Raw genomic sequence first — 13,006 nt, 5'->3', positions numbered from 1 at the left:
TTCCTGGTTAAGTAGATTTATTATGAAGAACTGAAAACTGCTGTAAGAGTCAGAGATAATCAGCCTGCACACACGCACACAAAGGAAACAAGGCTTGTGTTTCCTTTTCCTGTCTAGGCCATGAGAACGCTGCCGTGACCCATCACCTGGCTTGGCACGAATTAGCAAAAAAAGGGGAACTGAAAATAGACCTCCGCTGAGAGTCTATAGTCAAATTAACTTTCACATATATGTGTCAGCAGACATAATCACAGCGAGTCACGGTCCGTCACCTGAGGCAGACGGCAGGGGAGGGGGAGGTGGTGGTGGGGGAGGTGGCGGAGGAGCTTGACTGGCTGGAGGTAAACTGGTGTCTGGTCCTCCTGCTTCTGTTAATGCTGCCACTGAACCCAGGGACAGCTGCCCGATGTCACCCAGAGGGATCCCAACGCCACCGCTCCCGACGCCACCACCCACGCCCAGCGGCTCGATCGCAATGTCTCCGTCGGGTTTCTTGTGCAAACGGATGGTGCCCTGCTGCTCGAGCTCCAAGAGCCGCCTCTCGATGTTGAAGTGCCTCTGGAAGGCGGCGTCCTTCTCCTTGATCATCCTCCTCAGGGTGTTGACCTGGGTGTTGGTCGACTCGTATGTCTCCTGAGCAGTCACCAGGGGGGGATAAAGAGCACGACACAATGACTCCACAAGCCAAAGAAACATCCTGTTTCCTGCTGACCTAATTTGCTATCACAGCAATTTAGCCACATGCATCTCAAACAGATCTTTGCTCAAACATACACAGTTGCTGAACTCTCTCTGTTACATGCACACAATAATACGCTATTACAACTGCCAGCTCACCCGCACTGTGTACAGTTCCTTATCTTTCTGAAGGAGCAGCTTCTCCAGATCGGCTACTTTCATCATTGTTTCATTCTCAACCTCCAGCAGCTTCTCCGTCACCTGTGATCGAGGGCAGACAGCAACAGAGAGATGAGAGGGGGTAAATTGATCCACGGCTCGGGCATCTCTCCCAGCTCCACTCCCTGCTCTCTCTCCTCATACGCAAAGTGCATCATCAATAAAAAAGATAAATCCAGCAGCATGACGCAGCAGGAGCATGACATAGCTTTCAGCTTTCATTTTCACCACATTACACATGCTGTACAGGAATTCACAGGGATCTTCCTCCCCCATCATTTCATCCTCCTCCATCATTCATGACCTCTGAGAAAAGAGTTTGTTATGAAATTCCTAGAGTGATGTCAGGGCTGCCCACGACCTTTCCATGTGAAGAGGGTCTTTGCAAAGCGGCGTGGGATACGAGGGCAACTGCCCAGAAAGACTGAGCCAACACATGAACAATATTAAGATTGTTACATGCACAGTATTTGCCAGTGTTCTCCACCCTGTTATTATCCTGAACCACTTGTGAAATGCAAACACTGAGTAGATTTCTAATTACCACGTAGAAACAGCCAAGTTAAGTACATAGCTGGTGAACCACAACAGTCTCATAAATGAGCCCAGAGAGCAGTGTTGGTGGTCCAGACCGGGCGGTGCACTTACATGGGACAGGTGCTCTTCCAGTTCCTCCACCTTCTCCAGTGCTGCATTCTTAGTCTCCGCATCTTCCAGCAGACCACCCACGTCAAACACGTTATCCAGGTAGGCCTGGATCTGCACCGACAGCTTGTCACTTTCCGTATGTTTACATTTCTGACATGAGGAGAGAGTGAATCAGACTGAGTGATACTGTAAAGACAAACTTTTCACATAATCTCCATGTGAGGATAATGTCTTCTTACCTCCAGGTAGTCATCCAATCCCAGCTTGGTGAATTCAAACTGCAGATGGACTCTGAAGTTCATGTCCTCCACTGAGTGGACCACGATGTTAATGAACTGCATGCAAGCAACCTGAACCACAGACAGATTTATATGAGTGGATTCAGATTCACACCACAGGGAAGACATTTATGGATAATTTGCATTTACCATGTAATCAATGTTTCCCTCCTCGCTGCGGAAGTAATCCATCAGTCTTTCAAACCGATGCTTCTCCTTGCACACCTAAAATGGAAAAGAAGCAAAAATAGAGTTTTTTTAAAATATCATTTTAAACTGATCATTTCCAACAGTAAAAAAAAGAAATAAGATATAATGTTATTCTACATTGGCAAAAATGCAGAGGAGATAAACAAATAAAATATAACTATTCATCTCTATTACTGTTATTGTATATGAAGAGCTGTGGCTTCGTAGTAGACATTACCCATAAATCCTGCCCAAAACCCCTAGTACTACTGTGCTATATATATATATATATATATATATATATATATATATATATATATATATATATATATATCATGTAACTAAGCATAATTGAATGCAGTATTTTGTCTTTATTAAACACATTCTTGGATCAAACATAACCAATCCCAGGATCTTAGCTGTAGGTAAAGTAGGACAACTTCCTCTGCTTGCAACAACATGTTCTTATTATTATAATTCATGGGAAGGAAATTCAGGAATTTTTAAGGCACATTCCAGCATATAAATACAGTGGAAGAAAAGAGTGAAACATAAGTGCACTGCTGTCTCAATTCCCCAAATTTTTCTCCTAATTCTAACTAGACACAGTCGGTGTGGACCTAATCTTTGTTTACTGTTACAGCCTGAATACCACAGATGGTGTTTTTGTGGGATTTTTTAGATGTGTCACCTTCTATTAAAGTATAATCTTCAAAAAATACCACTAAATAAAATACCATCTTGTTTTGACTAGTGGGTTGATTGGCTTTTGTGTCTCCCTGGGGCTTTAGGCTGCAAGGTAATTGTCCTGTTCCGGTGTTTAGATGACTGTGCAGACAGAAACTGAGAGGCTAAGAAAACCTTTGTGGTCCACTGGCTCCCATCAGGGAGTTGATCCTTATCATTGTTCAAGGTTAGCTCACATCTGGTGTCGTAATGAGACTAATAACCTGAGACAGGACCACTGTAGGGTTTTGCTTACACCCTTAGTCGACAGAAAATGCTCATTCCTCTACACTCTACACTACACTCTTTATGCAGGCTGGTGATGTGGGAAATGATGGCAATTTTCTAAAGATAAGTTAGCATAGTTAACACATAAATTAGCATAGTTTCATCCTGAACTGTAAACACTGAAATGTTAGATGATCATGGTTCAAATTTCATTTCAAAGCATCTTTGAGCACCTCTTTGAAGTTGTCAAACGCTGAAAGGATGATCTCATGACCTCCTCTGACGAGACAGACGGCAGCCAGCAGCTCAAGGACTAAAGCTTTTGTCCTGAAAGTACAGGAGACATTCATGAGGAAAACATACATGGATAAATACCAAGTGCAAAAACAAATTCTATCTCCAATTAATAATGAAAAAGCACAATTTCTGTACTATTTACACTACCAGAATCTATGTCTATGCATGCGATCCTCAAAACTAGTGCAAATGCATCACCATACAGGAGTTGAAATAATAATAATCCATGCTCAGGTCTGAAGCAGGGGCAGGTCTTTAAGCTTTTGAACTGTTTACCCTGGTAGACTTCATTATGAAGTGATCAGCCCCAGCGGTTTACCACTAATCTCCCCTCAGTAAACATTCCTTTAACAGCTTGTATATGAGCCTCTGAGCCCCAACTTCAGAGAGAGGCCGAGCCCCATGCAGAATGGGAAGCATATCATATGAACTGGCTGCAGGGTTTCCCCTATTGTTTGACCCAGCCCCTGTGAGGACGTGGGGGCCTCAGTTCTTACCGTGAGTTCTTATTGTTCAAGCTGAGAGCAATTTCATTGACTGCGTGCGCATGAGACATAACCATATTGAAGCCATACTACATGAGGAAAAGAGAGAGACAAGAGAGAGTGAACAGGATGTGGTCAGAGAAACCTGGTTAGATATATATACACAGTGCAACAGAGTGCGCAGGAAACACACAATGCTCATGTTTATAATAATCTATGTGAGCCTCTATGGTGTTTGTGTTGGTGGTTGTTACCTGGTAGTTCATGATTGCTCTTAAGCACATGATGCACACATGCACATCATCTTTCTGGCTCACAAGGCGGGAGTTTTTGATGGTTTTGCTGCTCGAGACTGTGCCATAGCTGCAACAGATGGAAGAAGTTAATACCTAGTAGAGGTACAGACATTTTAACTCAACTCCTTACATAGAATTTGTTATTAATGGCAGCTTGTTCTGAAGTGTATCTGCTTCTCATATGACTCTTGTTTTAAGTGTGTGACAGAGAGAAATACAGAGAGAAAATTACAGAGAGCGAGTTCTGACAGAAAAAACTTAGATGGCTTTTGAGGTTACAGATGCATTATGGGAGCCTGGTTTCCTTGTTGCTGTCAACTGACTGAGGTCTGTGCACACAGACTGGTATTATGTAACTGTATTGCACAGTCAGCCTGTGCCCATAATATTTCTGCTTGTCCAGTTTATAAATGGGTTTTACAGTGTCTCATGATCTAGCATTTTTGTATATAACATTTTCTAAAAGAAGGAACAACAAACAAGTTCATGTTAATCTATTTCTGAATGTTATAAAGCGTGGAGGATTTTCTGTTGCACTTGTCTTTCTGTAAACACTGGTAATGCTTAATTTCATCTCATGTCTCTGTAGCTCAGTGATGAAGAGGAGAATCGCAACTGTCCAACATGTGCTGTTGCTCACAGCTGGCTCTCATCTGAAGACAGTGCAAACGCACATCTGGACACATGAGGGAGGATGAGGAACAAAAGTGAGACACATGGTGCAAAAGGTCAGAGACTTGCAGTTTGTATCTCTGATACAGCTCATCATCTGACAGAGATTGCGCAGAGCCTTGAGTTCAAGAGAAAGGTCAGCAGACCGGTAACTTATCAACCATTCAGGCATTTTACCAAAACAAAACAAAACAGCACCAAGACAACTTGTTTGCATGCGGGTACATATTTATAGCATTCATGGTTAGCGGAGCGAGGCAATAACAGGGATAGGTAATAGCGGGGAAGCTAGCTAAAGCAATACGTACCGGAGGACAGACTGGCGGGCAGAGCGCACCAGTGTGTTGCAGAAGGGTTGGGTGCTCATATGGTGCAGATCCTCTATTGACCTACTCCAAGATTTAGCCTTGTCCAAGAAGCCATCCTCCCCATTCTCCAGCCCCTCAAAATCCAACCTGGGCCACATACGGACAAACACACAGACAGACAGACCGACAGACACGCCAACAGACGAATAAACAGAAGGACAGACAGACAGACAGACAGACAGACAGACAGACAGACAAGCACACACAGAGGCACAGAGGTGTAGATGAGAGGCAAGGGGAAGGTTAGGTTAGCGAGGCAGCCTGGTAGAGAGCCAGGGTTATCACAGGAACTGTTGTCAAGCTGCACGATAAAGCTCAGCACAGAGATTCTGACCCATTCAGGCAAGTATGGCTCCAGACTACACCACATAGCATCTGGGCATACAAACAAATCCGAAGAAGGCAATGTGCCACGAGCACATTTTAGATGCACAAGCAGCTTATTACAGGCTCCACAGGACAGAACGTGTGAACTCAGCAGCTGGATTCCCTGCCCAACCCAGTTCCTTTAGGAAAGGTTTGGCCTACAGTCAGGAGGTGTGTGTGTGTGTGTGTGTGTGTAATTAATGTATTTGTGCAAGAGAACTCACATGACAGCACACTGGGCAAAGGAGAGGTACTCCACCAGGACGTCAAGACCTCTGTTCTCATCGTTGAGGAACTCCCTGACCCACCTGTGACGCAAGAGGAGAGAGAGGGGTGAGCAGGGCACTGAAACCATGAACACACCCGTATCCTTTAGCAGAGACACAGAGAGAAGCGGAGATTGATGTGATTCCTAAACCGTAAGAATTAATCTAGCCTGTAACTCAGGAAATGTTTTGGCCATCCCTCTTTATCACTATGAATAATTGACAATGACATCTACTTGTCTTATTAGGTGTAATGCATCCTGAGATAATGAATGGAAATCCACATATTTACGTCAAATATTGAGAGTAAATTCTATATTTAAAGGGAGAATATGGAGAATTTTGACTTTGACACAGGACAGGGTAAATGATTAGTATAATAGATTAAATTAATAAGTAGACAGGTGGATGTGTAAATATGAAGGTACAGTATGTGTGTATAACTAGGTATTGCCTGCATGTGTCCGTGCACACACTGTACGTCTCCCCTGTCGCTCCTAATGCATCAGTGTAAATGCTTACTGGGCTTCACTGTAGAGCTGCAAAGATCAGATAAACCAATCAATCAGCTGATTTAAAGGAGCAGCTTTTTGGGTAATTGATCACCATAGTCAACACTGGAAGACTGAGAGTTCTTTAATGCTTATAAAATATTTCTTGGCATATATAGGCATTTTATCATCGATATTAAAACAATAAAAATTATTGAGAAAATGATTGGCAGATAGATGGGGAATGAACATAATCATAAGTTGCAGTGCTACTTTACTGTACTCTGTTAAGAACATCTCTGAAGGGGTTTCCCCTTCCATGACTGAGAGATAATGGCAGGAATGCATTGGAAAGAAAAGTAGAGCGAGGCTTCAGATTTCCTCCCCGTTTAACTCCAGTTTTCTGGACAGAGAAACAACTCCAAACAAAGGAATTCCCATTGCGATGAGAGAAAGAATGTAGAGGGCATAAGGCTAAAGGAGCTGGACTCAGGTCGGATCTCTGACAGCCAACAGTATTTAGTCTGCCTCCCCCACAGACCCCCTTCACCTCCTCCCCACTTCTACAGGGGGAACTACAGGGGAGCAGGACAGGATTGGGGTAAAAGGTTCTTAAAATAGTCTTGGAGCACTGGTTAAGATGACAGACGGCTAGCCAATGGCAGGAAAGCAATCAAGAGTCTCACAGCGGCAGAGGGAAGGTGGGAGGTGAAAAAGGAAGAGAGGTGAGGGGAGGTACAGAAGGAAAGGGAACAAAGCAGTAAGATTGGGTGCAGGAGGAAAGAAGGAGGGGGTGGACAAGAAGGCAGGCTTGATCATCATTTTCCTGTCTAACACCCCCCCCCCCCCCCCCCCCCCCCCCCCCCACATACACCTCCCCTTTCTCTCTCCTTCCCTGTGACCCCTCACTCTGTCCTCTCTTGCAGCCTCTCCCTCTACTTCTCTCCAACCAGTTGCTATTTCAGATTTTCTTGGCATTCTCAGGAATAACACATCAGAACGGGCCCAGAATTCAGACACACACAATAAACCAGCATCTGTTACACTTAATCCCACCCACTAAAGTCTTCTGAAAATAGCCCTCCTGTTTTGTTTTTTTTCTTCGTCTTTGCCTGTGAGTCTTTCTGGGAAATGCATTAAAACAGACCCTTTTGATGAAGTCTAATAGAATATGAGTTATTCTTGGAGCTCAGTCGATGCTATGGAAAACCAAAGCCGTTTTACACGTTCCTTTTTTGGTTTTCAGTGGCAAGTCCCTGCAGCACATTTTTGTGCAAAAGTGATTGTGTGACATCAGATTAAGTCAAAATCCATGTCTGCAACCCTAAGGACAAAGGCTAGAAGGCTTAGCCTAGCATTCACTTACACTGTGGTGTATAGTGAGCTGCATAGTATTAAATTCTGGAGCAAAATATGGAAAAGTAACACAAAAGGTTGTTTGCTTTAGTATGAGACAATGTCTAAACATGAAAGCATCCTTGTGTGTGTTTTGTGCTTTTCACTGGGTTCACTGGTCAGAGTGTCTTCCTGTCCCTCTGGCATACACAACAAAGCTTCCTGCTCAACACTATGGGGGAGTGGACGATGCAGCACAATGGCTACCATCTGGGCATTATGAGGACCAGCTCTATGAAGTGGAGCTGCAGAGCTTGGCAAGTTAAAACAATGGGGGAGATCAGGGCACCAGAGGGAGAGAGAGAGAGAGAGAGAGAGAGAGAGAGAGAGAGAGAGAGAGAGAGAGAGAGAGAGAGAGAGAGAGAGAGAGAGATCTGGATCCCTGCAGCAGCAAGAGCACAAACAGAACTATTCTTTACGAGGGGAAATAGTATTTTGGTTTTGCTAAAAATTTGAGGATAAGAATTGATTACCCAATGTGGTTTGTCCGCAGAGAGATCTCCAGCTCCCTCAAGACTTTTGTAGATTCCTGCACCCGTCTGCGAAACTTCTGGAAGACACAATGGAAGTAGAGAGTTTGCTGCAGAATTGTCAATGTGCAAGTGTCAGAGCTGACAGATTCTTATTAGTTGACATATATGTGAAAATTATGTACTGTCCCACCTTCCGTGTGACTCCAGGGTCTAAGTATCCTCGTAGCTTCTGGATGTAGGTGTGAGGCGGGTTCTTCACCTGAAACCTCTCCTGAGGACACACAACAGAGAAAGCATTATAATGTCTGTTTGCTGAAGTCATTGTGTGGGCCCAGAGTCAATTATAAGGGCAGGTGTGTGTACAATGCTAATTTTGAATTGGAGTTTATGTTCGCACCTGGTCGCAGATCAGGTCCCATTTCTTCTCATTGTCATACTGTCGGAGGAGTCGAGCTTTGTCTGGAGGCAAGTTCATAGAATTCTGAAAATATAAAACATAAGCATCAGTTTCAGTCATAGCCATGTTTCCTTTTTTGTTTTTTTTGCTTCTTTGGTTATTTATAGAAGCTGCTGATTTACAGTGGTGTGTGTCACTGGGATTATGTAGACTTCTGGCGCCAACGGCAAAGCACTGGACGAAATTTTAGGGACTTGCACCATGACCTCACTTCCTGTGTTGACTTTCAGCATCCTGCGTGCTGACGCAGGAGATGAACTGCATCTCCTCTGCACTCTCTTGCCTCAGCGTCGTTCAGGCTTTTGCTTTTAACCACAGCAAGCCACTATCAGAGTACTGGCCCGTTAGCATGCCTGTCCTCTAATCCTGCAATAAAAACACTTGAACGCCGCATGAGGTGTCCTGAGGCAGCCAGTTCACTGTGGCTCAAATTAAATCCTAAATGCTCTCATTTGTGCACAGAGACCATTCCACTTTTATGTCCTTGTGATCACTGTTAGAAGAAACACACACACACACACACAAACTATATGACACAAGCTTTTGACTAATTACTTCCTTGACCAAGCCAAGAGCTTGTAAACAGGGGCTGACATGGAAATCTTAAAAACGAGGAAGCGCGACAATATGAGGGAGCCTGCCAGCCCCTGAAACTGATCCCCTCAGCATTTCTCTTTGAAGAGACATGAGGGATTGTTTGCACTGGGAACCCTCATTTACACCCGTATCAACAGAACCCCATAAGCCCGGCCACAAACGGCCTGTCAGCTTGACTTTTAACCTGCAGCTATAACTCTGCCTGCCGTCTAAAACGCAGCACCCTGCCCTGTTAACCCATCCCAGGCCAGACAGACATGATGTTCACACTGGTGTTTTGCCACTGCTGGTGTTTGATGGATGGAAAATAATACATACTTGTCCCCATGACAACGACTGGCAGTGTTGGAATATCACAGGAATATCACATGCAAGTATTTTAAAATAAGTTTTCCACATCAGGACCGCATCACTCACTCAGTCAGCACGACCATGAGTCAGGCTGTGATGGTGCTGCTGACAAGTAAGTTCACGGTAAATGGCATATTTTGGTGATGACAAATTACAAAGTGCAAAACTGAAGCCCTTCAAAAAAAAAGTTTAAATAAATTAAATGCCTAAAAAATCTTTAACAGGCTATAACTGTAGTGGAAATCAGTGCCAAGATGTTACCGTACATACAGGGCCTTTGATTCAACCTGCTTTATAAATCCCATGCAGGACAGAGGAGAGACCTAACATGCATACCAGATGTTGAGAATTACAGGAGGAATGTGTCTTGTTTATAGTAGCAGTTTATATTAGTAAATTTTCTCTCCTGTCTGACCCCCAGGCAACTCTCGCCCCCGGGGAGCTTTTACCCATGACACAGTCTTCAGGGGGTGAAGAGTTGCATTTTCTATGAATTATTAGCTATAAATTTATGTTGGGGTTATCCCAACTATTATCTGTATCTGAGCATTTTAGCAAGGGCTTGACACTAAACACAGTTAGTGAAAAAAACAGCTAGTGAATTAAAATTAAATATCATATTTAATCTATTCAATTAATGAGCAGCAATAAACAGCAACTATTCTGATTATCTCGTTTCATTCCCTTGTTAAATTGCCCTGATTTGTGCACATACAATAACTGATTTTATACATTTTTACAAACGGAGTCTCTTTCTGTTTTGGACTGCAGGCCAGGCAAAACAACACATCTCAACACACAATCTAAGCTCTGAAAAACAAGAATTAATCATTACTTTCAAGCTTTTATAGATAAAACAACTTACTGATTACGAAAGAATCAGTAGTAGGCTAGTAGAAGAATATTGTTGGCATATTATTTATTACAATCTTGTTCATTACCAGCCCTAATCTATCCTATGGTAAATGGTTTGGACCTGAGCCGTCCTGAGTTGTGAACTGATGCTTGTTCATATTCATAATGAAGTAATGGATTACTTCATCAGTAGGCTACAATACAGCATCAGTTGTACAGTGACTACTTTGGCTCTAGATCTGTGGTCCATAGGTTTGGTTTTGAAACAAAACATCTGAATGCTGGATGAAAAGAATAAGTCCAGATATCTGCTCCAGGCCCAAAGTTGAGTTCACTTTGTTTTCTAGGTCAGTCACGAATACTAAAGTAGAACTGTGGAGCAAACAGGCAAAGAGCAAGGCCTCCTTCCTTCTGAGGTAATTTGATTCTGAATCCCTGGAAAACATGCAGACTCTACACACACACACACACACACACACACACAAGGAAAAGAAGAACCGTATAGAATTTCAATTACAGAACGCATTCATCCACATTCATCACACACACTGACGACTTTGGTGTTTAATGATGTTCTGCTCTTTGTCAGTTGGAGCCTCAGGTACTGTAAACAAATACTGGTGGGACTGTGTGCAGATGTGTGTGGTACTACAACTGTTAAAAAAAAAAAACCTGTATAAAAGATGTTGCTCATATGAACATGGGGGTCTACAGAAGAGGTTTATCCTCCAACAAGGCAAAAAACAGAGAGGATGTTTCCTTTCTGACTAGATTTGGGTAATTTGAGCCAAGTAACCCAATTTAGCTAATTTCATTTCACTTTCTCCCACAGTGATACAATCTTGCACTTCCTGTGTTTATAAGACGCTAAAAGAAGTCGTCTTATGGAGCTGAGGGAGCTGTGTCTCTTTATAGTTTGGGATCAACCGGACCATTTTAGGGATAAAATACTACAGAAATGCTAAAAATGTTTGGTTGCCTGTTATGTTGCCATGTTGCCCACGTACTCTCTCCTCCTGCAAGGCCTTTCTTGTTTGACCTGAGACTGGTTTGACAACGATTCAATGTGGAGCTTTGTTTTGATTTGGTACTGTGCCATTCCCATCCTTTGACATTTGAGCTATTTTTTTTCCCCTCATAGAAAATTGCTAACAATGGCTGGTGGGTAAGGTCAGTGTATGCCCCCTGGTGCTGCTGTATGCAGCAGGATCCGGGGAAAACACAACACCAGTACACTGCACAACCAGATGAACTGGTTCTATTATCACCACTATCTCTCTGATCATTAGGGCCCCATTGTGATCCAAGACAAGAGACTGAGTTACCAAACAGAGTCACTGTGGAGACAGAATGAAAACTCTTGTGTGTTAAATTCTAATATACTTAAACTTGATCAATATACACCCACTATTTTTGCTTAATTTGAGATTTGCAAACACATCAGTTATAGAGAAGTGAAAGAACGCAGTGACAAAACATATGATGACAGAAATAATATTGTTGACTGTATTACAGTCAGTGAATAGTCGACTGACAGATAATAAATACGTGAGGGTTTAGGGTGAGCTTTTCTTCGTTTTACATATGAGTTTTAGACAAAAACACACCACATCTGAATTTGTTACCTTAAGATGATGATATTTTTTTAAATGAGAAGAAGAAAATGTGACTGGTAGTCAATTTGAAAGTGAAAGAAGTCATTGGTCGTGGTCCTAGGATGAGTCACAGGTAAATGACCTGAAAAAGAGAAGTTATTATGAAATGCAAAGTGGGGGCGAGCGTTAAGACGGAAAACAGCGTTGTAGAGAACCACAGGCCAAACAGGAAGGTAGAAACTCTAAAACAGAGCGACATCTGAGCCATTGACAAAGGAAGACTGAGGTTTTAAAGACTCAACAGTTAAAGTAGTTGACGGGGTCAGGTTGCCGGTTAAGGAGGCATGCAGAGTCCAGAAGAGCCATTAGGGACTTAGCCGAGCGCTCAAGTCACGCACAGATCCCCACAACTGAATGGGGGAAGTGCTGAGGAGCCCATGGTCACCTCAGACTTCAGAGTCAACAGGGCAACTCCATTTGCCCTGCACCGGACAGCTTCCTAATCCGAACTGATTTACAATTAGCCTTGAGTTAAGTTTATGACCTGCAGCTCCAGCAGGACGCTCCCAGAGAGACAAATGGAAAAGAGTGACAGGATGTTTCCTCACTGATCTTTCTCACAGCTTCACACTTTCAGTCAGGATGAGATATAACACTGTCATACTCCAAACTAAACTAGACTTCCCTCAGTCTATTTGTTTTTGTAGAGGATACTGCATTGCCAGATTTACTCCCAAGGTTGCTGAAAGGCATGCAGCAGATTTGTACTCTGCAAGCTATGTGGTAAAGTTACTGCATTGTTTTGATTTGGACAGTTACATTTTTCATGAAATGCTCTAACCCTAAAATATGAACAGATGTTTTTTTTGTTTTTTTTAAGCCGTATTGTTAGAGGATGAGTATGCAGCATTCAGGATGTGGCTTGTATGATTTGTGGTACTGCATGACATAATAATAACTACTATCACATTCACAAGAACATGATGTCACTGTGACCTCAAACTTTGACCTTTGACCATCATAATCACATCAGTTAATCCTTGAGTCCAAGTGAACATATGTGCCAAACTAGATGA

The 13,006-nt window shown here is 42.9% G+C and overlaps 1 protein-coding gene across 8 annotated transcripts in view; it reads right to left on the bottom strand.

The window, feature by feature from the left end:
* fmnl3 (formin-like 3) overlaps positions 1-13,006 on the bottom strand; it is a 33,386-nt gene that overhangs the window by 9,893 nt on the left and 10,487 nt on the right. For 6 of the 8 annotated variants that reach the window (XR_014595524.1, XM_083976112.1, XM_083976113.1 and 3 more), the window contains exons 2-14: positions 8,473-8,556; positions 8,266-8,346; positions 8,076-8,152; positions 5,675-5,758; positions 5,025-5,171; positions 4,003-4,111; positions 3,761-3,837; positions 3,200-3,293; positions 1,974-2,048; positions 1,785-1,895; positions 1,546-1,695; positions 838-939; positions 273-633 (exon numbers count right to left, since the gene is read on the bottom strand). Coding sequence is in view for 7 of the 8 variants with exons in the window: in XM_083976112.1 (XP_083832238.1) it covers positions 273-633; positions 838-939; positions 1,546-1,695; positions 1,785-1,895; positions 1,974-2,048; positions 3,200-3,293; positions 3,761-3,837; positions 4,003-4,111; positions 5,025-5,171; positions 5,675-5,758; positions 8,076-8,152; positions 8,266-8,346; positions 8,473-8,556 (1,552 nt within the window). In the remaining variant the exon portion in view is untranslated. The remainder of the gene's footprint in view (positions 1-272; positions 634-837; positions 940-1,545; positions 1,696-1,784; positions 1,896-1,973; positions 2,049-3,199; positions 3,294-3,760; positions 3,838-4,002; positions 4,112-5,024; positions 5,172-5,674; positions 5,759-8,075; positions 8,153-8,265; positions 8,347-8,472; positions 8,557-13,006) is intronic. The other 2 variants (XM_083976117.1, XM_083976118.1) reach the window with 1 other exon arrangement.

Source organism: Trachurus trachurus (genome assembly GCF_905171665.1).
Source record: "Trachurus trachurus genome assembly, chromosome: 7".
NCBI lineage: Eukaryota > Metazoa > Chordata > Actinopteri > Carangiformes > Carangidae > Trachurus > Trachurus trachurus.
This window is presented reverse-complemented; position numbering and strand designations above follow the sequence as displayed.